This window comes from Solanum lycopersicum, chromosome 10 (genome assembly GCF_036512215.1).
Source record: "Solanum lycopersicum chromosome 10, SLM_r2.1".
Lineage (NCBI taxonomy): Eukaryota > Viridiplantae > Streptophyta > Magnoliopsida > Solanales > Solanaceae > Solanum > Solanum lycopersicum.
The window spans coordinates 54,216,280-54,242,432 of record NC_090809.1 but is presented as its reverse complement, the minus strand read 5'-3'; the positions used below and the strand labels follow the sequence as shown (position 1 = coordinate 54,242,432).

General features: G+C 30.7%; 1 protein-coding gene and 2 non-coding genes across 3 annotated transcripts; all 3 read right to left on the bottom strand.

Annotated features, from left to right (window-relative positions):
- Positions 1 to 2,293: 2,293 nt before the first annotated feature.
- Positions 2,294 to 2,365, bottom strand: TRNAK-UUU (transfer RNA lysine (anticodon UUU)). The gene has a single exon. It is a non-coding gene; the product is annotated as a tRNA-Lys (tRNA).
- A 10,236-nt stretch (positions 2,366 to 12,601) lies between these two features.
- Positions 12,602 to 17,701, bottom strand: LOC101253944 (V-type proton ATPase 16 kDa proteolipid subunit). Its single transcript, XM_004248628.5, has 3 exons — positions 17,468 to 17,701; positions 16,765 to 17,050; positions 12,602 to 12,993 (listed from the first exon to the last, which is right to left on the bottom strand). The coding sequence occupies exons 1-3, from the start codon at positions 17,541 to 17,543 to the stop codon at positions 12,861 to 12,863; spliced, it is 495 nt and encodes a 164-aa protein (XP_004248676.1). The 5' UTR covers positions 17,544 to 17,701; the 3' UTR covers positions 12,602 to 12,860.
- A 4,555-nt stretch (positions 17,702 to 22,256) lies between these two features.
- TRNAK-UUU (transfer RNA lysine (anticodon UUU)) lies at positions 22,257 to 22,328 on the bottom strand. Its single transcript has one exon. It is a non-coding gene; the product is annotated as a tRNA-Lys (tRNA).
- Between the last annotated feature and the right edge of the window lie 3,825 nt (positions 22,329 to 26,153).

Sequence of the window (26,153 nt, the reverse complement as noted above, 5' to 3'; positions counted from 1 at the left end):
AAGATGTCATTATAAAATTATTCTCACATGAAATTGATTTCATACAAAAAAAAAACATTTAGTTAGTAGTAATTAAATGACTACCAACAAAGTCATAGGTTACTCTTTTGAACTAAAAGAAAATATAAACTTACAATAATAAGTTGTTTATATAATATACAAAACAAAGAGAAATTATAAAGAGAACAACAAAAAGTAATAATGCAATATTATTCTAAAAATCTTGATAATTCTAAATAAAATAAAATATGAAATCAATACACAATTTTCTGAGATTTTATTGATATCCATTTTCACAAATCGATCACCATTCAATAGCCTTTATTTTATTCTTTAAGTCAAACTAACAAACGAATAAGGCAAGTACAAAAAATATAACAATTTAAAAGATTAATGTGATAGTTTCTCCAACGTCTTACTGTGCTTTTTTTATAGGATTAAAATATAAATAACAAATAATGTCACGAATATAATTATCGATTGTTTTAGAGATTTATGATGATAAAAATTATGAAGTAATGAAAATAATAACCATTAGTTTTGCATTAAAGAATATGAATGAACAGTTAATTGACATATTTATTATCTACAATTAAAAATAAGAAATTGTAAAAAGAACAAAAGTAAGAGGAAAAAAAATAGAACTCTTAGACAAAGATTATAATAAAGATGAAAAATTCAAGAGTTATTGTGTAGATTTTAGTATTATTTAAAACTTGTAAGTTCTAATGAAGGATTTATAATTTAAAATTCATGCGAAAATAATTATATTTAGATATTTTTGAGGAAGTAAAAGAAGAATAATTATGTCCAACAAAGTCATAATTCATAACTCATAGGTAACTATTTTGAACGAAAAGAAATTATAAATTTACAACAATTAAAACTTAATATAAGTTATAAAATAAAGAAAATTCTCGTACAAAATAATTAAATAATACAATATCATTCTTACAATTTTAATCATTAAAACATTAAAAAAAATATTAAATTAATTTATAATCTTTCAAGCTCTGGTCGATGTTCACTTCCACAAGCTACAATAACCATTTAATAGCATTTATCTAAATCTTTCAAGAACCAAAACATTAACTTAATAAGCAATAAAAACATAATGATAACCTGCTCATTTCAACAAAGTATTACAATATCTCTATTTATATTTATAGAATTACAATACAGACTACCAAATAATATTATGAATATGATTATAATTATTTTAGAGATTATAATAATAAAAGATCATGGAAATAATGAAAATAAAAACCATCAAATTTTACATTAAAGGTTATTTTTTTTTAAAATGACTTTTTAGCAATTGGACACTAAGCTTTTGATATGAAATTTGTATTTCTTGAAACTCTTGTCGATTTTCTTACAATAAATTCAAGTAATAAAACATACCATTTACATGTAAATAAAAAAAGAAAAATAATTATCTCTTTCCGCCAATAATTTTGTCAGAGCCTGTTTAGATCCTTCTCAATAAATTGCTAGATTAAAATTCTATCAGTTTATCAAATATCATAGAGAAGATGAATTTTACTCATTCGACAAAAAAAACACTTAGCAATAAAATAAGGAAATCTCATATAAGTAAAAAAAAAATTGAAAGCAATATATAAACTATAAAATGCTATTTTGTAAAGTTATAAAAAAAAATCGTGATTCTTGATTAAAAAAAAAAGATGAGCAAGTTAAAAGGCATGGATAATTGCTATGGTTGTGGGAAGAGTGGTGATACGAGGAGAGATTGTCCTTTGTTGAGAGCTCAAGGGAGGGAGAATAACCAAGCACAAGCAAGAATCACAAGAATAACCAGTGATATGTAATGCATCCCGCGAAAATTTATTTCAAGAAAATATTTCACGCGTGCACCAAAAAAATCTTAGAGAATTGTAATTAGCCTTAGTTCAATTCGATAAGGAATTGCAAATCAAACTAAGAAAATGTTTCATAAAAGAATCAAACGAACTTTGATATCTGTTTATCTATGAGAAGGATTAGCATATATAGAAAGATTGTAAACAAATCTGCAATTTGGTTCCAACTCGATTCTAACATGTGAGATTAGGAAGTCTAAAATCATATAAGGAAGACAACAACGTGTTACACAACTATTTTAACATCTTGTTGCATACATAGCCCATGTTTAAGCAATTGAAGTATGAATAACATAAAACAAGAGCTTAACATTGTCAAATGCAATAACAAAACTGAGTTAAACTACAATATCATTTGAGGAAAATGGGTTGGACTAATAACAACGCTGAGTTTGACTAAAAAAATAATTCGCCGTCTGTGGGGATCGAACCCACGACCACGTGGTTAAAAGCCACGCGCTCTACCACTGAGCTAAGACGGCTTAATTAATAAAAAATTTGTTGTCACGATCCAAAAATGGACGTAATAACACTTGTTTATTTCCACTAAGAAAAGTGAGTCTCAACCCAATGAAAGCGAAAGAAATGCGAAAAGATAAAGCAAGAACTATATAAAAGCGGAAAACTTATTCTTCTTATCAACACCCTAAAATGTGGTAGCCACATGTACAAGTCACTTATACAATAAGTACGAAATTAAGAAATAAGTACAAGTGTCAGTCTTTATTTCTCAAACAGAACAAAGAATAAAAAGAAGAACTAGAGGGTCCATCAGGATGACAAGCAACTGTCTCTCAATAGTTCTCCGACAAAGCCTCAAGGATGAGAGAGAAAGAGCAATCACATAGAATCGGGCTTGGAGCGTAAACAAGTGTAGAAGAAGTAAAAGGTGAAACCAACAACACGATATGCAACACACAATCTAATAAATGAAGCAGCCTAGCTAGAAAAGAATACTCCTTTCATCCCAATGGAACATTTTCAAACTACACATACACAGAATTCAACACAACCTAATAGTTCTACAAACACAACTCATAAGGCTCAACAATCATAGTTCAATAATCATAATTCGAAAACCCACAAGAATCAAGTAAGTCAATCTCTATGTCAAGTAGATCAATCACACGTAACACGTGCGTCAATCACAGTTATCAAGTAAGTCAAACATAAGTATCAAAATGCATCAAATCACAATAATAAAACCTTTACCAGAACCATTTCTCATCGGCTCAATATCACTAGTCAAAATCATTTCTCATCGACTTTATTTCAAATTACTAGCCAAAATTATTTCTCATCAACTTTATATCATGTCACTAGCCGAAACCATTTCTCATCGACTTTATATCATCAACCAGAATTATTTTTCATCAACTGTATATCACTACCCAAAATCATTTCCTATCGGCATTGCCTCATGTGTCTCATCACAGTGTACAACAATCAATGCACATAAGCAAGTTCACACCATAAGGAGGAAATAACAATTCAAGCATTTTAGTTCATAATCATGCTATCAAGCATTTCATCAATCAAAGGGTCATTACAAGGCAATTCACCTCGTCTTTTCATTTCAACCTCTTTTTATTCATTAAGATTTATCAAGTGGACAATTAACCCTTCAGCCCATTCTCATTAGTTCAAACATGCACACAATAAAGTGAATACACAAATTCTACTAGAATACAAGGTTTAGGAGATCAGGTGCCTTGATTCAATCAAGTAGTCACCCAAACCTAGATTCTTCCCTTTCCAATAATGTCCAAAGTCATACAATTTATATCAATCAAGTATTCATAATAAATTTCATAAAAAATGGTACCTAACTGATATACTTTGAAAAATGGGTCAATCAACAAAATCGTATTTCAAAAATGAAGTTTTAATTCGAAAATAATACTTGAAATGTTACTCAGGGCATTAGAAAATCATTGGTGAAAACCATTTCAAAAAAGGACTCCAAATCAATTCACACTCTCTATTTTAGTTCAAAATTTAAGTTCTTGAAAAACTTTATCATTTGTCAATCAAAATCTCATATTTTGATGTTAAATTCATAAATAATCAAAGAAAAATGAAGTTCTAGGATCGCAAAAGCTTACCCAAGTGATTTAGGGCATCACATCCAATAGTTTCGTAAGCTCAAAATTAAAAAATAGGGCTTCAACCCCGAAATTTGCCAGCAAAACACCCTCTTTTAAGTCACTTAAGCTAACATTTGTTTGCAAAGTAAAGCCTGCTAAAAGCTCGGCCTTTGTTTTCGCAAACAAACCTCCATTTTCGCAAAGTTTGCAATCGTGAAGGTCTGGATTTCCATTCCCTTCACTATCACGATTAGGATCTCACAATCATGACCTTTGCAAAAAAAAACCTCCTAACACGATCGCGAGGGTAACATATATCAAACGCAAAATCAGTCAACTCTCAAAACAATGGAAGGATCCCCAGAATTGGTTCGAGATCTCATATACACAAACACACATGCAAATCGGTTATACTCGATATTTTTGGCTAAATGGCACCGTCGAAACACAAATTTGAGGTCTCATTGATCCGATATTCGTGAAGATCACAAGAAACTAACATATCGTGTAAAAGACCAAAAACAAGCTTGGGACCTCTCAAACATCAACCAAGATATTACCTAGACCTAAAATCATCCTTTTAAACCAATAGAACTCTCGAAATTTATATCCTAACATTCGAGCCCCGAATATAGACCTAAGTCAATTCAAAGGCTAAATTTTCAACAATCTCCATCTAAGGCTCTCAAATTCTCAAAAAGACTCTGAATCTGAAATTGACAACTCTTATCGATCAGATTCCAATTCTCGAGACTGATGGAATAGACGAAATTTTATTCTAACAGTCGAAACTCCAAATTAAGAGGCATCAATACCACATTTTTACAATATTAGTCTTTCAAAAACCCAAATTTTACCAAATTCTCAACTCTAAACTCAAAGTTCAAAATCAATTTTCAAAGTCAATCATAAAAATAACACAGGATCAATATCGGGAGGACAAAATAACAAATTCGTGAAACTTGTGTGTGTGTGTGTGTGTGTGTGTGTATATATATATATATATATTGTTTAAATTGACACATGAATCACATAATTATAGTATACTAATATGACTATTCAATACATACTAAATCCTAATCCTATTATAGTCCAAATAACAAATAGAAAATACAAAATTGAAGTTATTGATTATGTCCATTGCATTAGTGAAATAAAAGTGAGAATAGAACAACCAACGACTCTATTATTGAGGTAATTTTGGTTTCAATCTACCTTGTCAAGAATAAAGATGATAAGATCTGTTTAGTCATGATTGTCAAGTGAAATTACATTTGACGGAAACAGGTGTGGAAATATTATTTACTTGTATGACTAAGCTTTGACAGCAGAGGCCTTTCTTTCACAGTGTTGTATTTTGGGTTTTGATGATTTTTACAAATTATTATGCCAAGGTACCTAGTCAACAACAAGTCAACTATGTGTAAATTGTAAACCTATACTTTCTGCACTGGTTGGTAGGCAGCAGAGGCACTGAAACGGCAGGCTACGACCAATGACATGTGCCTTAGGTTTTATCTCTCTTATAAAAAAAATGGGTTACAAGATCAAAACCTAATTTATGCAATCAAGATTAATCACAAAAAAATCATTTCAAGAAAAACATTATTCATACTCAACAACGGACTTGATTGAGTGTTACAATGTCTTGAGTTATGTTGTGTTTTGCGTCTTCAGCTCTTATATTGTAAATTATAGTCCATGTTATAAAGGATAGTAGATTGTTTCTTCTCTTATCTTTGATATTTGAGTTAGTTGTGGTGTAGTGTTGAAGTCTATATCAACTAGTGTTAGTTGGTGTAGAGGGCAATACAGTTATTGTTTGGTTTTCTTGTAATAGAGGTGTTACAAAGTTGGTAAGATTAAGAGTTTAATTTGTTTATATACTTTTTGGGTATGTTGCAAGAATTGATGAGAAATAGAGGGAAAAAGAGGAATTTGAAAAGTTGAGAACTTGAAAAGTTGGAAATTTGAAAAGTCATCTTATGTTTTAATGAAAAGGCATTTGTCCCTCATCAGTGGTGAAAAGTAAAATATGAAAGTTTAAATATAGAAACACTCTTATTAATTGTTAAAAGGGTTGAAAAGAGGGACCCCCCTCGCGCCATCGTCTTCGCTCGCTCAGCTCGGCTACCGTTATGGCTTCAGCTTCGGCTTTGGCAAATGATCGAGAGATTATTTTTTGGATAAAATTTGTTTTAATTATTTATTTAATTAATAAAATTAAAAGGAAAAAAATATTTTCAATTAATTAGTTGACATTTTCAGTTAAAATATTTAACCGAAATATTTCAATTTTTTAGTTGATTAATCCGACCCGACTCGAATCTGCGCGCGATCCATTTTATTTGAATTTTTCCGTTTTATTTAAAATTCCCACCATGACTGTTCTGAAAGGTTGCAACTTTCTGGAACATACAGTACCATTTGAAAGGTTGTAATGGTCGTGTGGATTTTAAAAGGGTTGCAACCTTTCGGAACCTGTTTTTATCCTATAAATACCATTCATTCTTCAGAATATTAACTATAGAATTTTCTGATTTTCTTCTTCTTCTTCTGCACAAACATTTCTTCGTGTACTTTTCTACTGTTGATTGGTTCGCTGACACTAGAGTTTTTTGTATCTATACTCTGGTAATTGAGATTATTTTACCCTGGGAGGTTATATTCCAAATCAAACCTCGGATACTAGAGGGGAATAATTTCCTTAAGGGGACACTGTAAGTTCTGTGGATTTGATCTTTTTCCTATTTAATAATTTTTCCGGATTCTGGTACGTTTTACAAATTTTAGTTTTTTTGTGAATTAAAGTTTTGTTCATCTTTCTTATTGGTTCAATAAAGTTTAGTTACGCCGTGTTTCTGGAAAAATTTATTAGAATCAGTAATTCTGGTTTTTCTAACACAGATTGACAACAATCTTGAGGAAATTAATTTATTATATATTAATCTATGTTTCTGATGGAGACAAAAATCCTCGTGATTTTATACTCCTTGAAGTCTGCAATTATAAATTATTGCTTACTAAGACTGTATCAACTTTTTTTTTATCAAAAATGGCAAACAACGATGTTACCGTGGTTGTTGTTGCACCAACCCGAACTGTTGAAAGAAATTTCAAAACTTTAGACTTAATTCACACAAATATATGCAATATGAAATCAACACCATCTCGTGGTGGAAAAAAGTAGTTTATAACTTTTATTGATGACTACACTTGATTTTGTTATGTATATTTGCTTAATAGCAAGGATGAAGCAATTGATGCATTTAAGCGATACAAAAATGAAGTGGAGAACCCATTGAATCTAAAGATAAAAATGATTCAGAGTAATAGGGCTGGAGAATATGAATCTCCTTTGCATAGATATGTTTGGAATATGGTATTATTCATCAAACTACTGCACCTTATACATCATAGTCAAATGGTTTGGCGGAATGGAATAATAGAACATTAAAGGAAATAATGAATACCTTAATGATCAATTATGGTTCACCCCGAAACCTTTGGGGGGAAGTCATCCTTACGGCTAATAAGATACTCAATAGAGTAGCCCATCGAAAAACACAATCAATTCCATATGAGTTGCGGAAAGAAAGGAAAACCAACTTGAAATATTTCAAAGTGTGGGAATGTTTATCCAAGGTAGATGTTCCTTTACAGAAGAGGATTAAAATTGAATCCAAAACAATAAACTGTGTATTTATTAGGTATGCTGTGAACAGTAAGGCCTGTTGGTTTTTGGTTCACAAATCTGATAATCCTGAGATTCATGTTAATACAATAATTGAGTCAGATAATGCAGAGTTTTTTAAAACATTTGTCCGTATTAAACTGAATGTGAGTCAACAAGTGAAAGATCTAAACGACCACGAGAAGAATTAATTGAAAATATTCAAACTAGTGAGGAACCTAGGCATAGTACTCGCCAACAGAAACCTGCTTCTTTCGGACCAGATTTTGTAGCACTGTTGCTTGAAAATGAGCCTCAAACATTTAAAGCAGCTATGTCTTCTTCTGAGTCAACTTATTCAAAAGAATCAGTTAATAGTGAGACCGAATCAATTTTAAGTAATTACACTTGGGAATTGCCTGATCTTCCTCCAGGAAATAAACCTTTAGGATCAAAATGGATATTTAAAAGGAAAATGAAACCTGATGGAACTATTAACAAATATAAGGCTAGACTGGTAGTCAAAGGGTACAAACAAAAGGAAGGTCTGGACTACTTTGACACATACTCTCCAGTAACAAGGATAACATCAATTAGGATGTTAAAACCACTAGCAGCAGTGCATTATCTTAAAATCCCCAAAAAGGGTGTAAAAACGACCTTCTTAAATGGAGAGTTGGAGGAAGAAATTTACATTGAACAACCCGGAGGGTTTGTAGTTCCTGGTAAAGAAAATAAAGTGTGCAAACTTGTAAAAACACTTTATGGACTCAAGCAAGCACCCAAACAGTGGCATGCTAAATTTGACCAAACAATGCTGACAAATGGATTCAAGATTAACGAATGTGATAAGTGTGTTTACATTAAAGTTGTTATGAATCGTGAAGTCATTGTTTGTTTGTATGTCGATAACATGTGAATAATGAGTAAAGACATTGACGATGTAAATGCTACTAAGTGCATGTTGTCCCAACAAAGTTCGATATGAAGGACTTAGGAGTTGCTGATTTGATTTTAGGGGTCAGGATTATCAAAACTCCCCAGGGACTAGCATTATCTCAATCTCATTATATTGAAAGAGTATTGGATAAGTTTAAGTACTTGAGTTTCAATGTTGTCAAAACTCCAATCGATTTAAGTTGTACATTTAAAAAGAATGAAGGTCAAAGTGACTCTCAATTGTAATATGCAGAGTGCTGGAAAGTTTAATGTATATTATGAATTATACGCGAGTAGCATGTGTCATTAGTAAACTGAGTCGGTTCACTAGTAATCCGAATCAAACTCACTGGATGGCAATGAAACGTGTGTTGGATTGTCTAAAATATACACAACATTATCTTTTACATTATAATAAATATCCTGCTGTGATTGAAGAATATAGTGATACAAATTGGATCACCGGGTCAAATGAAGTAGAATCTACGAGTGGTTGTGTGTTCATACTTGGTGGAGGAGCAGTCTCTTGAAAATTGTCCAAACAGACATGTATTTCTCTCTTTAAAATGGAATCTGATTCATTGCTTTGGATAATGCTAGTGAAGAAGTTGAATGGCTCCGAAATTTGCTAGAGGATATTCCATTCTGGCCCAAATCTGTTGGATCTATTTGCATACATTGCAATAGTCAAGTAGCAATAAGTAGGGCAGGGAGCGTTATGTACAACGGAAAGTCTCGTCATATACGACGGAGACATAACACCGGAAGACAATTGCTCTCTAGTGAAATTATCACAATTGACTATGTAAAAGTCAAGCGATAATGTGTCAGATCCACTAACGAAAGGCCTAGTGAGAGAGGCAGTTGAAAGATCATCTAAGGGAATGGGTTTACGGCTTAGGACAAGTCAGCATGATGGTAACTCTATCTAGAAGACTGGAGATCCCAAGAGCTAGATTCAAGGAGAAAAACAAAGTTGTGGTTGACGGTTTGACATTGTCAATTAACTCAATTCATTCTCATGATGAAGACAATATTCAGGAACAAGGTTAAGACTTTAAAGCTTGTTAATGAGGTAATAAAGCTTAAAGTTTTTAATGATTTGCTAAGTTTGGTAGATTTGATCAAATAGTGTATCTACGAGATGACACAGTTAGAAATCACGTATGTGAGTGTGAAGTAAAAGCCATTTCAAAGAGAATTTTATGTCAAAAACCTATTCTATATACACTCATGAAACCAAGAGGTGTTCATGGCTGAAACGGACACAACCGTAAGAACCATAAACAGTAAAGGATTAATTGTGTGACATATGATTGTCTAGGTATACACCAAAGCTCAACGGTTCAAAGATATCACATCTACCGATTGACCGAGTATATCCGACATATGTTCACTATGGAAAGTCCAAGGGGAAACTTACTTATCCAGATGCAATTAATTTTTGCCTGTAAAGTATACAATTGTCTGTGCATTCTTATATTATAACCATTCCCCATCAATGTAGGGATTGTTGGGTATGTTGCAAGAATTGATGGGAAATAGAGGGAAAAAGAGAAACTTGAAAAGTTGGGAACTTGAAAAGTTGGGAACTTGAAAAGTCATCTTATGCTTTAAATGAAAAGGCATTTGTCCCTCATCGGTGGTGGAAAGTAAAATAGGAGAATTTAAATATAGAAACACTCCTATTAATTGATAAAATTGTTGGAAAGAGGGACCCCCTTTGCGCCGTCGTCGTCACTCGCTCGGCTTGGCTTTGGCTTTGACAAATGATCGAGAGATTATTTTTTGGACAAAGTTTGTTTTAATTATTTATTTAATTAATTAAATTAAAAGGCCAAAAATGTTTTCAATTAATTAGTTGACTTTTGCAGTTAAAATATTTAATCGAAACGTTTCAATTTTTTAGTTGATTAATCGATCCGACTCGGATCCGCGCGCGACCCGTTTTATTTGAACTTTCCCATTTTATTTAAAATTTCCGACATGACTGTTCTGAAAGGTTGCAACTTTCAAGAACAGTAAGTAACATTTGAAAGGTTGCAAACTTTCATTAATGATCGTGTGGATTCTGAAAGGGTTACAACCTTAAGGGGAATAATTTCCTTAAGGGGACATTGTGAGTTCAGTGGACTTGATCTTTTTCCTATTTAATAGTTTTTCCAAATTCTGGTACGTTTTACAGATTTTAGTTGTTGTTTTTTTTGTGAATTAAATTTTTGCTCATCTTTCTTACTTTTTCAATAAATTTTAGTTACTTCGTGTTTCTGGAAAAATTTATTAGAATCAGTAATTCTGATTTTTCTAACACAAATTGACAACATCACTTGTGTTAGTAATTACAAGTTGCTTGAAGTTAGTGAAGCATTGAAATCTTGTGAGACGGGTCGTATTTTTTTCTCCTTTGAGTAAGGAGGTTTTCACGTAAGCATATTGTGTCATTTTTGTGAAAATAAAGATGATTTTTTTGGAGGTACAAAAAATATCTTAGATATTTATTAGAACTTTCTAGAATTTGGTAGAGTAAATATCTTTGATATTTACACTTAAGAAAAATTTAGATGTTCTAGATAATTAGATATTTATAGTAAAGTATAGAATAATCTAAATTCTTTGGATAAGGTTGCCTAAATTTTTCTTGTAGATTTATCTAGAATAATTTCTAGAAGCATCCCTACACTAGTATAAATAGAGATAGTCATAGTCATTTGTAACCAACAAACAACAACCCAAATCAAACAATGTTCTTCTATATCAAAGTTTTCTTATTCAAAATATTTCTTCTCCTTTCTAGCTTCCTCTTCTTTAGTTAGAATCTTCCCATCTTAGTTAACGACCTTGGGTTAGCAGAAGGGTTCTCTGGTTATACTTTTCTTCTACTATTCTCTACAATTTTACTGTCTAACTTGAATACTTTGTTAGCTGATTTTGTAAAGGGACCTGGTCTCTTAACTTGTGATGGACTCGTATAAGCTAACATATAGCGTAATACTTATCTGTTGTATCATTATCTAGCTTATAGCTTCTTTAATGAAGCTCCGCTTTTCCTCTTGAAATTTATCTTCGCTTTCGTTCACGCACAATAAACAAAGAGGATAGGTCTTATCATTTGCATTGTTTAAATCCAAACACTATAATGGCTTAAAAACTTGTGATTCAATTTCACAAAGTCATACATCTTTACAGACTCATTGAAGCATAATATTCGTGTCTGCAATGCTGATCATTATGTAGAAAGTACAACTTTATGAATATTCGACACACTTCCCTTTACTTTCACCTCACTGAGCATTTCTCAGAGAAAGTTACAGAAGACTGCTATGTCATGAATCCTAAGGCAAAGAGTGCCTCTTTGCTCTTAAAATGTTCGTAGCAAGATCTTATTCTTGTATTGTATCATCATTAATCACCTAGTTGATAGCTTCTTTGATGTCGATCTTCAATCCATGTGCCACCTGGCCCTTGGTGATTTCAGGGTTGTGTAAAAAACATGTGGATACTTGCATAAAGCATCACTAGATTGACATAAAATGGTATAAACAACAATTCAGTAATTTAATAAATCAAAACGCAGAGCACCCAAAAACCGTCACTTGGTGAGCTACAAAACTTGCACCTCATTGTAATTGTTTTTGAATCATTAGGCAGGACCATACTACATTATCATCATATAAAGAAGGGAAAATGCTGAAATATGTCATCCAACTTTGAGAAAAAACTCATTTATGTCATCATTTAAAGTTTGGATCATCTATGTCATTTCCGTTTGAGAATCTGTCACTATAACAACTATTTGTTATGGGTGTCCTGAGTCCACTTGATTTAAATTTTTTGTCATTCAAATATAGTATCTTCTACTTACAAAATAACAAACATTATGAGCACCAGGGATATGCAGCACCTTCAAGTAAGTACCACCAAATATAACTTTGTTGACAGAAGAAATTTTCAAAACTCAATTCCATAATGCAGAGTAAACATGATATACTAGATGAAAATTAGTGCATACATGCACGAACTTTAGAAAAGAAATAGTTCTCAGACTGTTCATAAATAATGAGTGCAAGATACACAATAAATACAGACCAAATTGCACAGCCCTTTAAGCTATTATTAAGTAGAAAAAAAATGAATTCCTACTTCTACAAACAATACATAACACCAGTAAATTGAAGTGGCAGCTGTGGTGTACACATAATAGATACTTTTTGACTTTAGGCTACAGCTGTCTTGATCTTCTGAAGTCTCACATACAGTGCGGCAAGAATGGAGTCAACTTCACTCAGCTCTAGACTGCCCAGCTCGGGAAGACAAGATAATGCCAACAATAAGACCATAAAGAGCCAAGGCTTCAGCGAAAATGAGAATGAGGATCATCCCAACAAAAAGCTTGGGTTGTTGTGCATTAGCCCTAGAAAATGATTGTTGTTCAGTACACAAATAGGAATCATTTATAAAGCTACGATCAGCTTGACAACATAAACACAAAATAAGTCATCCCAACCAAAGTGGATAGATTGGATCAATCCTAAGCTGAATATGTAATAACTAGCCTGCAACAGACATTAGATTGAGTGTTTGGCTGTTACATGCCATGCATAGTTTAGGCAAAGTCATATAGACTTGAGAATAAAAGGTTAAGAATCGTTGTATGTTTTTTTCCTAATATGTAATAGATATTACCATAAGCTGGGAACAATAACTAAGCATGAAGAGTTGATGAGTGGCTAAAAGATATGGAGAGAAAGAATCCTAGGGCAGAGCAATGAATGAAAGGCGCCCATTCTGTTAAATATACCCCTACTATATTTCGACCATATTAACTGCAAACATGCACCTTCATCTGGGACAGTTTGCTCTGCAAGTCAACACCTTAGACCACAAAAATTGCAAGATTCGAAAAAAACCATTGAGCCCTAACTAACCACTGGGATTGAAATGCAAGAATGTTATTTTCTTTTTTATTCATTTCTCACTTTCTTAGGAGAAATGCTCCTACAAGACTTCAGGTCTCTCTTTAATTTTATCTCACATAAGTTTCCTTTTCAGGAATACAACAGCAAACCCAGTATAGCCCCAAAAGCGGGGTTTACTTTTCAGGGATGTCACAAAATAATCAACCAACAGGTTATGTTAACAGCTATCTGCTATCCCCGACTGATGCAGGATGAGACTAGTGCTTATCTTTATTTTTCAACTAAATGGGAAAACTAAATCCAGACGGACTGGAAAAGGTCAATGAATTTTAACAGCAGCTTGAAACTGCAAGAAAAAGAAAAGAAATAACAGCACACATTATCCCTAAATTTATTTTCTTAAGAAGAGGGAAAAGCAGAGCAGAATAATCATAAATAACACTCCTACAAGTCCTGGCAATCATAGAAAATGAAGATGTTATTTTTTTGACAACTTTGAGATTCTAAAAAGTAGAAATTGTCACATGTTACCTTTTAAGTAGTATATATTTGAAAGGGGAGCTAAAAAGAAGAATGGCGTTTTTACATACAAAGCATACACCCGCACTTTGGAACCGACGAAAAGATAGTATACATCTTTCGAGAAAAGAAGAATGTTATTGACCTAAGCCAAACAAAAAAAGGCACTCTTTCAATAGCAATCCCTAAGTTCTCCAAAGAAATAATTAAAAAAATACAAATGCAAGTCCCTCAAGAGTGCATGAGATTAAACTGCCACACAATATACCTTTTGACAAGTTATAAATTAAGATGCATTACAGTCTCAACTTGTGAACAAACATTTGCACCCAAGGGTGTGGCTTAATGGTCAATGAAGTGGTTGAGAATCCTGAGGTCTCAAGTTCAAAATTCAGAAACTCAGTGGGAACAAAAACACTAGGTGATTCTTCCTATTTGTCCTAGCCTTGGTGGATAAAGTCTAAGTTGCTCGGACTCTTCATTATTGGTGATGCATCCGTGTTGACACGACATGGGTGTGGGTGTGGGATCCGTGTCCAATTTGGTGAACCAATTTTGGGTACTTTGACCAAAATCTTGGGGGAAAGTCTTGACATTTTTAATGATTTTTGTAATCAATACAAAAGCTAAGGTGAAATTGAAGAAAAAAAATATTTTATATATAGAAATTTCTATGTCACTCCTTTTCCTTTAAGCTCCCTTCTAGGATTCTCCTCGAGTTCCCTATACTTCATAATTTAGGTTTTATAACTCTATTTTTAGGCAAATCCCCGCACCTTATCCATACATGGATCCATATCTCTGATTCTTAGAAATTAGATAATGAAAGATCCGACCTTTAGATCGCACCCGTATCGAACACATGCACCTGAGTCCAAGCAACTTGGGATAAAGTTATTTCGTACCTATTTTTGGTAGGAGCTGGCATGTATCTAGTGGAATTAGTCGAGGTGCATGAAAGTTGGCCCAGACACCACGGTCATCAAAAAAAACTTATGGACAAACATTTCATTTGAAAATGTTGTTTTATCACCTTATAGTCATGGTAATGTTGAACTTGCAACACCAATATAACTTTGCTCTACACTTGAAAACTAAAAAATAACCTGTGGAAGACAAATGTTCCCACTATCAAAGGATAATGGTACGCAGTGTTAACTAAACATTTAATAACTAAGCAATAACAAACAACAGCACATATTCCAATTCATGTGGTACTATTTCCTTAATAGATCATTCGAAAAAGAATGTGATGCCTTTCAATAATTGGAAACAATTCAATTTTGAATTTCTCATATGATCCTTAATGGCATGATATAGCCACAAAATGGTCATGGCATGTCTAAAACCAAAAGTTCCAAGTCTTCCGTCCTTCTTGAACTTCATGATGAATCAAACTCTAACACATCAATTGGAACAGAGAAAGTAAAATAAGAAATTGCAAATGTTTATTAGAATTTTTAATTCTGCTCATTCCTGCTTTTCAAGAACTAGTGAAAGGAATACAACTTGTCAACCTTTCTCATAGTTACAATTTCTTAGGACTCAGATTGTTTCAACTTTGAAACTTAGAGACAATGGGTCCTCCACCTTAAAACAAGATTTGGTTCAATAGTTAGGTTTTGAACTCGTGATACATGCCTATGATAAAAATATGGAAAACTTTCTAATAGTTATATTACTCTCTCCATTTCAATTTGTTTGGCATACTACTCTCCATTTCAATTTGTTTAACCTACTTTCCTTTTTAGTTTGTTTAAATAAAATACTCTTTCCTTTTTTTAGTAACTCTTTAATTTCAAGTTTCCACATGGAATGTTTAAGATCACAAGATTAATGAAAACTTTGGTACATTTGACATATCTTAATTTCATACCACAAGATTCAAAAAAATATATTTTCTTAAACATATTGACTACTAGATGACACCCTTGGGGTGCAATAATTATATTATTACTGCATATTTTGTATTTACTTGCTCTTCACAAATAAAAACAAATTGCTTCCATGCTAGTTGGAGTTGGTAGTATACTCGGTTACTCACGTGGTAAGCACCCTCCACCTTCAACACTAAGGTTGTGGGTTCAAGTCACCAATGGAGCAAACAATATACTCCTCACTATAAATCATCATTTAAACATGTCTTAATCCATAACATATAATTTTAGGTTCTCAAGCACAATAAACAAAATATAATGTTAACTTTCTTATTCAGAATTATTGTCTGATATACATTATCAACACAGTGTTTAGTTGTTGCGTTATACGGAAGGGGATCTGAAAATAAGATGGTGAACTGAAGAATTAAATTGAACCTTAATTAAAATTACCAAGCAACTATGTTCTCTATCTGAACTCTTTATTTTATTAATATGAAAAGTTCCCTGCAGATCTGGTGCAATTTTCACAAATCATAACATTGTGAAAACACATACCAAGGCATCTCGATTACATTCTACTAGATCAACTCTCATTGAAACTCTAGTTCCGACTGCAAAAAGTTTTCTTGTTTTTTTTTGTAAAAATGTTCGACAACTAAAAGTTTATCCTCTCCATGTTACCAAATGACAAACAGTACAAAGACCATTTATCAATTTGTTCAAACAGCATAACAATAAAATCAATGTGGCGGAGTTCTTCGTATATGATTTTTCACATTCTAACAATTCAATTAACATTCAACAGGCACTAGCAAGCAAAGAAAGAAAAGGACAAGGAACCAATAAAAAAAATCAAGGAATCAATACCTAACACCAGCATCTCCAACAATACCAATAGCCATTCCAGCAGAAAGACCAGCAAGACCACAAGCAAGTCCAGATGAGAGATGAGCATAGCCATCAAATAGGTAATATGACTTTGTTTTGGGGTTAATCCCAGTACTGATGATCACAGCAATAATCAAGCCATAAATACCTAACACACCAGCCATAACCACAGGAACAATTGATTTCATCACCAACTCCGGTCTCATCACTCCCATTGACGCTACTCCAACACCACTCTTTGCTGTTCCATAAGCTGCCCCCATACCTATGAATCATTTAAAATAAAATTAGATTTGTGATCAGTTGCAAATAAGCATAAGACGAGCTCAGGCGATTTGCATAGGATGTGCTCGTATCTCCAGCAAAGACAGATCCAATATTTAAAGCTTATAGATGCACAATCTCATTGTCTTAGATGGTCATAACAGGAAAATGATATAATTTTCAATACTGTTCAGCTCCATATAACAAAAGCAACGAATTGAATTAATAGTAATAAAAAGCAACACCAGCAAATTACAATAAGGAATTGAATATGATCAGAGGCCGATCGGAGATTTCAAGCTTGTGGATGCAAAGAACCAGCAGAAGTGCTAACAGTATTCAAACAATTTCAAGTAAATATAGTTCACTAGAAGACGATCTGCTGCCATAGACTCTTCAGATCTAAGATAGAACTTACATGAGAAGACGAGGGCAGCGGCGGCACCAAGGAAGCCGAAGAAAGGAGCAGTTTCATCTCCGGCAAAGTTCGACATTGTGGTTAAGATTTGGATCTGAGAATTTTGAGTTTTGTAGATGAATAGATTTTTTTTCTCCTCCCTAACAAGTCACGATATGTGTCAATTGGTGTAAGCGACAAAATGATATAAATAGTCCCTTGAATTAATTCTTTAACTATTGAAAAACTTATCATAAGTTTTGGCTTCTTAACTAATCTCCCTATTTACTTGTTTATATTTTATTTTTTATATATATAAATTAAAAAAGGATAAAAATAATTTTTTTATTATACTGTCATTTAAACTTCTTGAAAATTTCTAAGTTTAATTCATCCTTTTTGAAATCATATTTAATAAAGGTAGAATTGTAACTTCACTATGTAATTATTATTATCTTAATATATGTGTGTCTTTTATAAAGTGAACAACTAAATAGGGACAGAGGAGTATTTATTTATCAATTTTAGTTTTTTAATTATAAACTTATCAATTTTAGTTTTTTAAGTATTCAAAAACTTATCAAGTTTAGCCTTTGTTCATTTTTAAGAGAAAAATGACAAATATACTCTCAAACTATGTAAATGATTGAGGAAAGGCTCAAAATAATCTCTCATCTTTAGGTTAAGGCTCAAAGTAATCCTTGAGTTTTCACATGGATCGCTAATAGTCTCTCATGTTTGCAATATTGGTACACTTTTGATCTTATCCTAAAATTTTGTCTATTTTTTAACATTAATTTTGTCCAAAATTTTATATAAGGAATGTCCAGTCGTCCTTTTATATATTAAATAGAAATAATAATTCTAATCTGAGAGAAGTTGATACGAAAAATAACTTATTGTGTTCACTAGAAATATTACTGCAACTAAACTAAGAACATCTTAACATATGACTATGTAAGTTAAGAAAAAATTATACTATTACGCGTGAAATGATCATGATGAACCTCTCGACTTTACCTGCAATACGATCTCTACTAAACAAAATAAAGTGTTGTTCTTCTCACGTTCTTTGATATGGAGTTGTTATTTCTACTAAATATATAAAATGACGATTGAACATCCCATACATAGGATATGGATAAAATCAATTCAAAGAAATAGGTAAAATTTTGGAGGAAGACCAAAGGTGCACCAATATTGCAAACATGTGGGACTATTAGTGCTTTATGTGAAAACTCAAGGATCACTTTGAACCTTAACCCAAAGAAGAGAGACTATTTTGATCCTTTCCTCTAAATGATATGCAGATACTTTCTGTTATACTTTTTGAAACATTGGTGCCCTTATCGTCCAAAAATTAAAGCATATATATCATTTATACTAACACTCATACAAGGTCATAATCTTATTCACCGGCCCGACATTTATGAAATATTGAATCCATTAATAAGATTGTGCCACGTGTCCTTATTTAGTCTTTTGTTAGACTAAAGGGCATATATACTCTAGTATTTTGAAGACACAATATCTCAAAAGTATGACAGAGGGTATCTGCATATCATTTAGTATAGTTTATGGGTATATTTGTCATTTTTCCTTTTCTAATACAAATAGCTTTGGTTTATATTAGCGAAAAATTTCGTGAAATTAAATTTTTGACCCATTTTAAAAGTTATTTGTCCAACCCCCCCCCCCCCCTTTTTTTTTTCTTCAAACTATTCTTATGAAAAGAACAATAATGTCAACGATTCAAAATAAAATTAACTAGAAGAAAAAGATATATGTCCTAATTTTATTCAATAGAAGATAAAATTAATCATATAATTGTTGTTAATGACTTGAATCTACACTTGAATATGCTAATCAGTGCGGATTTTATTTAATTTACTCAACTTTTTTATGTAAAATAAAAATAAAATAAAAAAATTGTTCTATTTAAAAAATAAAAAAAATGCAAATCTACCATTTTATAAATTTCAATTTCTTAAAAGTTAAACAAATTTTATTAAATGAAGTAGTTGGAATACAAACTTTGAATTTAACGGGTATACTTTTTTTCTTTTTATAATAATGTTTGCAATAATATGCTTCATTTTATCCTCTGTTAAATAAAATTATGACTTATATTTTATTTTCTCGCGAATGTTATTTTAATCGTTGAGGTTAAGACTCTTCACATTAGGTTAATTTGAAGAAATAGTAGCGGAGAGAGAGAAACAACAAATAAATTGTTGAAGGATTTTATTTCTTGAGGCATGGATTCCGTTAATATAAAGCTAAGTTATTTGTATTAAATATTGTACAAAGACCGAACCTGATAATTTTCTATATACATAAATACTATAACTGTAAGTTTATAGTTAAGAGACTAAATCGGTAAGTGTGCAATTAAGGGGCCAAAACTGATAAATTTTTGAATAGTTAAAGGACTAAACTGTTGAGTCTATAATTAAGGGATCATTCTAAACCTACTCTTATAGTTAAGGGATTATTTATGTCATTACTCGTGTTGAAGCAAACTGAATAGTTGATGACTCGGGCATAATGAGTTTGGGCTTTCCACACTATTTTGGGCGATTGCACAACTTCGGATCTTAAGAGTTAAGGGGTCGTTTGGATATTGGTTAGAGTTATGGAGGTATTAGTTATATAAGATTTAGTTATGTGTGTATTAGTTATGGGAGTATTAATTATGTAGGTGTAATTTTATTATGTAGAGATTAATTATAATATAAGTTCATATATATTATAAATTCTCCCTAAAAAATGAAAGAAAGAATTTTTTTTATACTTGGTTAGGGTATGTGTTTTTTCTTTTTTATATTTTTAATGTTTAAAGCTTATAAAAATAAAATATTATTAACATATTTTAAGTACATTATACTATCCTATTTTATATAATTAAAATTTTGTCAATATGATGCATGAGTTGTTTGTACATTTTTTGTATACCAAATATATAAATTATATGTAGATTCACATTCTAAATAAAAATTAATACATGATAATTAAATATGTGGATATATTTAGTAATATATAACGATAATATAGCACATGCGCTATCAAAAATTATACATTCCAATTTATAATATTAATAAATATTTATATTTTGATTTTAAATGAAAACAAATAAAAAGTCATTCGTACACAAAAAGAAATAAGAAACAAAAATAGTTTGAAAAATAGAATAGCTATATAAAGTTTTATATAAAAAAAAATTAATAAGGATAAATGTGTAATTCATCTTTTTATAATTAATACTCATATAACTTATTTCACGCTTTTATCCTACATAATTTATACATAGATTTCCTCATAAGTTATGTAGGATTACAAAAGATGGAATCAAACAATTTATAAAATTTAGTACATGAATAACTTTTATATAATATTTAAAACTTTTAATCAAACATAGTATAAGTCATGTTGATTTTTCAATCCAATAAAAAACTTTTACCAAATATAGTAAAATTAAAACTAAAACTAATAAATTATTTTATACATGTATAGCATGCCCTCTTATACCGTAACCAGACAGTTCGTAAGAGGATATCATTCAAGACCAAACTATTTTGCACAATTGTTATACACCAAACTAGTCTAGAGTTATTTCAAAAATGTGTTTTCTTTTTTGAAAAAATTATCTAAATATACTTTTTATTTTGTCATAATTTTTAAAATTTTCTTTCATTTAATTTTTTTTAATCTCCTCTTAAATACATCATTTCCTTCACACATCCTTATTTCTCTACTTGATACATTTATTCCCTTTTGAATACATTCCTTCCCTATGTATCTGGATATCTTTGATGTATCCAGAAAACTAGTGGTATATTCGAAATTTATAAATTCTAAGTTCTTATAATTTGAAAATAATAATAAAATAATATAATTAGCTCTTAACACTATAAAATTTATGTAAATTATACTTTTTTTCCCCAAATTATTTCAACAGTGCTTAAGTTATATTTGTAAAATTTTTTATCAAAACATGGACAAAAAGTTAGTGATGTCCAAAAAAAAGGTCATTTGGGCAGGGAACAGTTTTGCAGTGAAGAATATAAGCTAGTTGGTTGTTTGACTTATATGGCTCTTCGATTAGGAAGGGTAATGACTCCCAATGGGCTGATAATAAAAAAGTTCGAAACTAAAAATTCGAATTGGCCCAATTTACCAAATGCCTGTTCATTCAAACCTGAGGTCATCAATACATATTTTTTGATTGGTCCTTTAGTTTTTTCCATCAAATTAGAGGTTTAAATTTTTTTTAGAAAAATACTTTGATAAAAAAAAAAGATAGTTGAAAAGACTGACATCGAGGAAACAGAAGTAAAATTATATTTTATGATCAACCCAAGATATTTTTTCCAAATCGTAAGTCATCAAACTCTTTTAATATTTTAAACCTATTCGATATTTTTTAAAGAAAAAATGCATTGCCTTGAATAATGTGATGCAGTAGCCGAATGAATATTGTTTGGGTGGCGCCCCTCTTAGTTTATGTAACTGAAAATCAAAATAAGAAAAGTTTTCATAAAAGAATCAAATGGAATTTGCTATTTGTTAATCTAAGAGAAAGATTAATATATTGTAAACAAAGTTGAAATTGGGGTCCAATGTTATTCTAACATGTGAAATTAAGAGGTATGTGAGGAGACAACAACGTGTTACACAACTCTAACACCCTTCATAGCATTTTTAATTGGACTGGATCAAACTTGCAAATCTCTTGTGAATATTGTCTATTGTTGTTTTCAAGTAAGGAAGTAAAATAAAATTTTCCAAATTAATTTTAGAAAACCCTTTCCGCCGTCTGTGGGGATCGAACCCACGACCACGTGGTTAAAAGCCACGCGCTCTACCACTGAGCTAAGACGGCTCAATTGATGCAAAGTTGTCAATACTATTATATATAAAAGATTTTAAGGGGGCATTTGGTTACACATGTATAAAAGTTGTATTATTTGTACTATGTTTGATAAAAGTTTTTTATTAGGTTAAAATGTCGACATAACTTATACCATATTTGGTAGGTAGATTTCCAAATGTTGTATAAAAATTATTCATGTATTAATTTTATACAAGTGTTAGATTGTGTTTTTTTTTAATCCTATATAATTATTTCCACATAAATTATGAGGAAATCTATGTATAAGTGATGCGTAATAAAAAATAGAATAAATTATATAGGTATTAGTTATACATGTATTTTGAAATAATAAACTACACTTATAGTGCTATTAATTTATTTTTAAATCATTAATCATTGAGAGCTTTACCTAACTATACAATTTTCCTAACCTTTTCTTTCTCCTATCTTTTAAACCCGTACCTTGTTTTTTTTCATTTGAATTCCAAATGTAAATACTTTATTTTAATACTATACATTGGATTGTGAATATTTTGACGGCAGAATATGTTAATCAGATATAAGTGTTATATATTATTATATAACTTTCACGTATTTAATTAAGGAAAAATGGTATATAATAATAAATATTAAATCAAATTAAATACTATAAATATACTTTAATTTAATTGTAAGGTAACTTTCACATATAACAAATATAAAATTCATATTTGTATGCTATAGAAAAATTTGCATAATTGCACTTAATAGCAAACATATAGTTCGCTATACATATACAATTGAAGCGAATTGTATAAAATGAAATGTATAAAACGAGAAAGAGAAAGATACTTGGGCAGAAAATTGTATAAAATGAAGTATATAAAACGAATTGTATAATTATAAGTGTATAGAACGATTATATACAACTTGAATTTATATAAAATGAGAAAGAGAGAAAGGCAAAAGAGACTTGGGCAGAATATATACAATTGAATCGAATTGTATAAAACGAGAAAGAGAAAAATCATATACAAATTGAATATGTATAAAACGAGAAATGAGGAAGGCAAAAGAAACTAGGTAAGAGAGTATTTTTATTGTATACTTATAAGTGTATAGGACAAAAAAATATTTATTTGCATGTGTATATATAATTTTCTTTCACTTTATACAAACAGCAACACAATTTATACATTTCGTTTCTGTTTGTATAAATGAGAGAGGCGAGGATGACGAGCGAGATTAGGGAGAGTGACCAGCGAGATCTGGGAGAGGGGAGAGAGGGGAACAAAATATATGTATTCATACAATTTCCTCTCGCTTTATACAAATAGAGACAAATTATATACACTTGTGTTTGTATAAGGGTGAGAGGAAGCGAGCGATAGATGGAGCGAGAGAGGAGAGTGGTAAACGAGAGTTCGAAGGAGAGAGGTGACTGATAAACAGTTTGCTATGGGGCACAATTAAATCAAAGGATGGTTATAACAATTAATTTGATTTATTAGTTTGTCATTATATTCAATTTTCCCTTAATTGTATCCTATAGTAATTGGATTGTAATTATTTTGACGGCAGAATATGTCAATCATATTTGAGTGTTATATATTATTATATAACTTTTACATATTTAACTAAGGAAAAATTATATATAATAGTAAACTATTAATTCAAATTAAATGTTATAAATATACTTTGATTTAATTGTATCCTATAGCAAACTATTTTCGACTCTCTCCCTGGTGAAATCTCGTCCACCATTCTCTTTTGGTGGCAGTCTCGCTCGTCACTCTCGCTTGGTGGTAGTCTCGCTTGCCTCCCTCGCTTTTATACAAACACAATGCATTAAAGAGAGGAAATTGTATCTATACATATGTATTTCGTTCCTCTCTCTCTCTCCCCTTTTTTAGATCTCACTCTCCATTCTCCCAGATCTCGCTCACCTCTCTCGCCTCTCGCTCTTATACAAACAGAATGTATAAATTGTGTTTCTGTTTGTATAAAGCGAGATAAAATTGTATACACATATGCAAATACATATATCTTCGTTCTATACACTTATTATTATACAATATAAATATTCTCCTGCCCAGTTTTTTTGTCTTTTTCTCTTTCTCGTTTTATACATAGACAAATTATATAATTGATCTTTTATATACAACTACTTTCTTTTGTATATGTATAACGAATTATACAACTGGTTTCTTTGTATATGTATAATAAATTATACAATTGTGTTTTTTTTTTGTATATGTATAGCGAAATATACATATTTATATTTGCTATAGAGCGCAATCATGCAAATTATAGCTATAACATACACATATAATTTTTATGTTTATTATATATAAAAGTTACTTTTTAATGAATGTGTATTATTATTTCATTTAGGACATAAATTTATACCTAATTATTTATTTGGTATATTAGAAATATAACAACATATATCATATATTTGATAGAATATTTATATAAGATATTATAATATACTTGAAATATATTAATGATATTTTATTTTTATAAGCTATATACATTAAACAAAAAATAGCAAAAGGAAAAAATAGAAGTCCCAATTAAGTAAGTTTAGCATAGAGGAAAAACTTTTTTTTTCTTTACTTTTTATTAAAAAGAAGAAGAAGAATTTGTTTAATTTTTTATTTGTAAATAAATATATTTTGATTGACAACAATTTCAATATTGAATAGTTAATAATTTATATATTATAATTTTTATATAACTAAATAATAGTTGTATAACTAATACCTGCATAATTAAATCCTACATTACTAAATTGAATCACATAATTATAATAAATGACTATCCAAGATATCCTACTCCTATTATAGGCGAAATAACAAATAGAAAATCTCTTACTTTGAAGTATCAAAGAGAAAAACACTAAATTGAAGTTATAGTTTTAGTTCATTTTTTATATCAATATCTTAACTTTTCAAAATTAATTTTTTTTTGAAGTACTAAAATATACGTATTAAATAGTTATCACCAAAGAAAAAATGCAACTCCCTAAATAATTCTAATATTATTATAAAGAAAGCTCATAATAATATAATGTAATAATAAGAAGAAGACAAGAAGCATAAGATGGAGGATATAACTTTTTTTATTCAAGTGTGTCTTTCAAATGGTGAGTGATTCTCTATTTATAGTGTTGAGGTATCACTCCAAAAGTCATCTAATTAATAGATACATAATTATCTCGAAAGTTCTTATCACCTTGGAAGTACCTATACATGAATCCAATTAATAGTTGGATAAATCTAATGTATAATCCACATATACTATACAATGGATTTATAACACTCCCTCTTGGATATCCATAGATTATGTACCTCGTTAAAACCTTATTAGGGAAAACCCAATAGGAAAAAGCCTAGTGAAGGAAAAAGATTACACACATCTCATAATACGCTTTGAAAGTTGCCTCGTTAAAAACCTTATCAGGAAAATTCAACTAGGGACAAAACCATAGTTAAGAAAAGAGTACAATGTGTATTTCACTCCCTCTAATGAAAACTTCACTTGATATCTCGGAGACGACGCATTCCAATCTTGTATCTCAACTTCTCAAACGTTGATGTTGACAATGCCTTAGTGAATAAATTCGGAAGATTATCACTTGAACGGATTTGTTAAACTTCTATCTCACCATTTTGTTGAAGATCATGCGTGAAAAAGAACTTTGGTAAAATATGCTTTGTCCGATCTCCTTTGATGTATTCTCCTTTCAATTGAGCTATACATGCAACATTATCTTCTTACATTGTGGTTCATATATTCTTTTTGAAAGAAAAAGCATTTCATGAATATGGTGGGTCATTGATCTCAAGCAGA

Coding starts and splice junctions, on each gene's coding strand:
- LOC101253944 (XM_004248628.5), bottom strand. CDS start 17,543: ATGTCGAACTTTGCCGGAGATGAAACTGCTCCTTTCTTCGGCTTCCTT. Junction 17,051..17,467: donor CGCTGCCCTCGTCTTCTCAT/GTAAGTTCTATC, acceptor AATGATTCATAG/GTATGGGGGCAGCTTATGGA. Junction 12,994..16,764: donor GTTGGAGATGCTGGTGTTAG/GTATTGATTCCT, acceptor ATCATTTTCTAG/GGCTAATGCACAACAACCCA.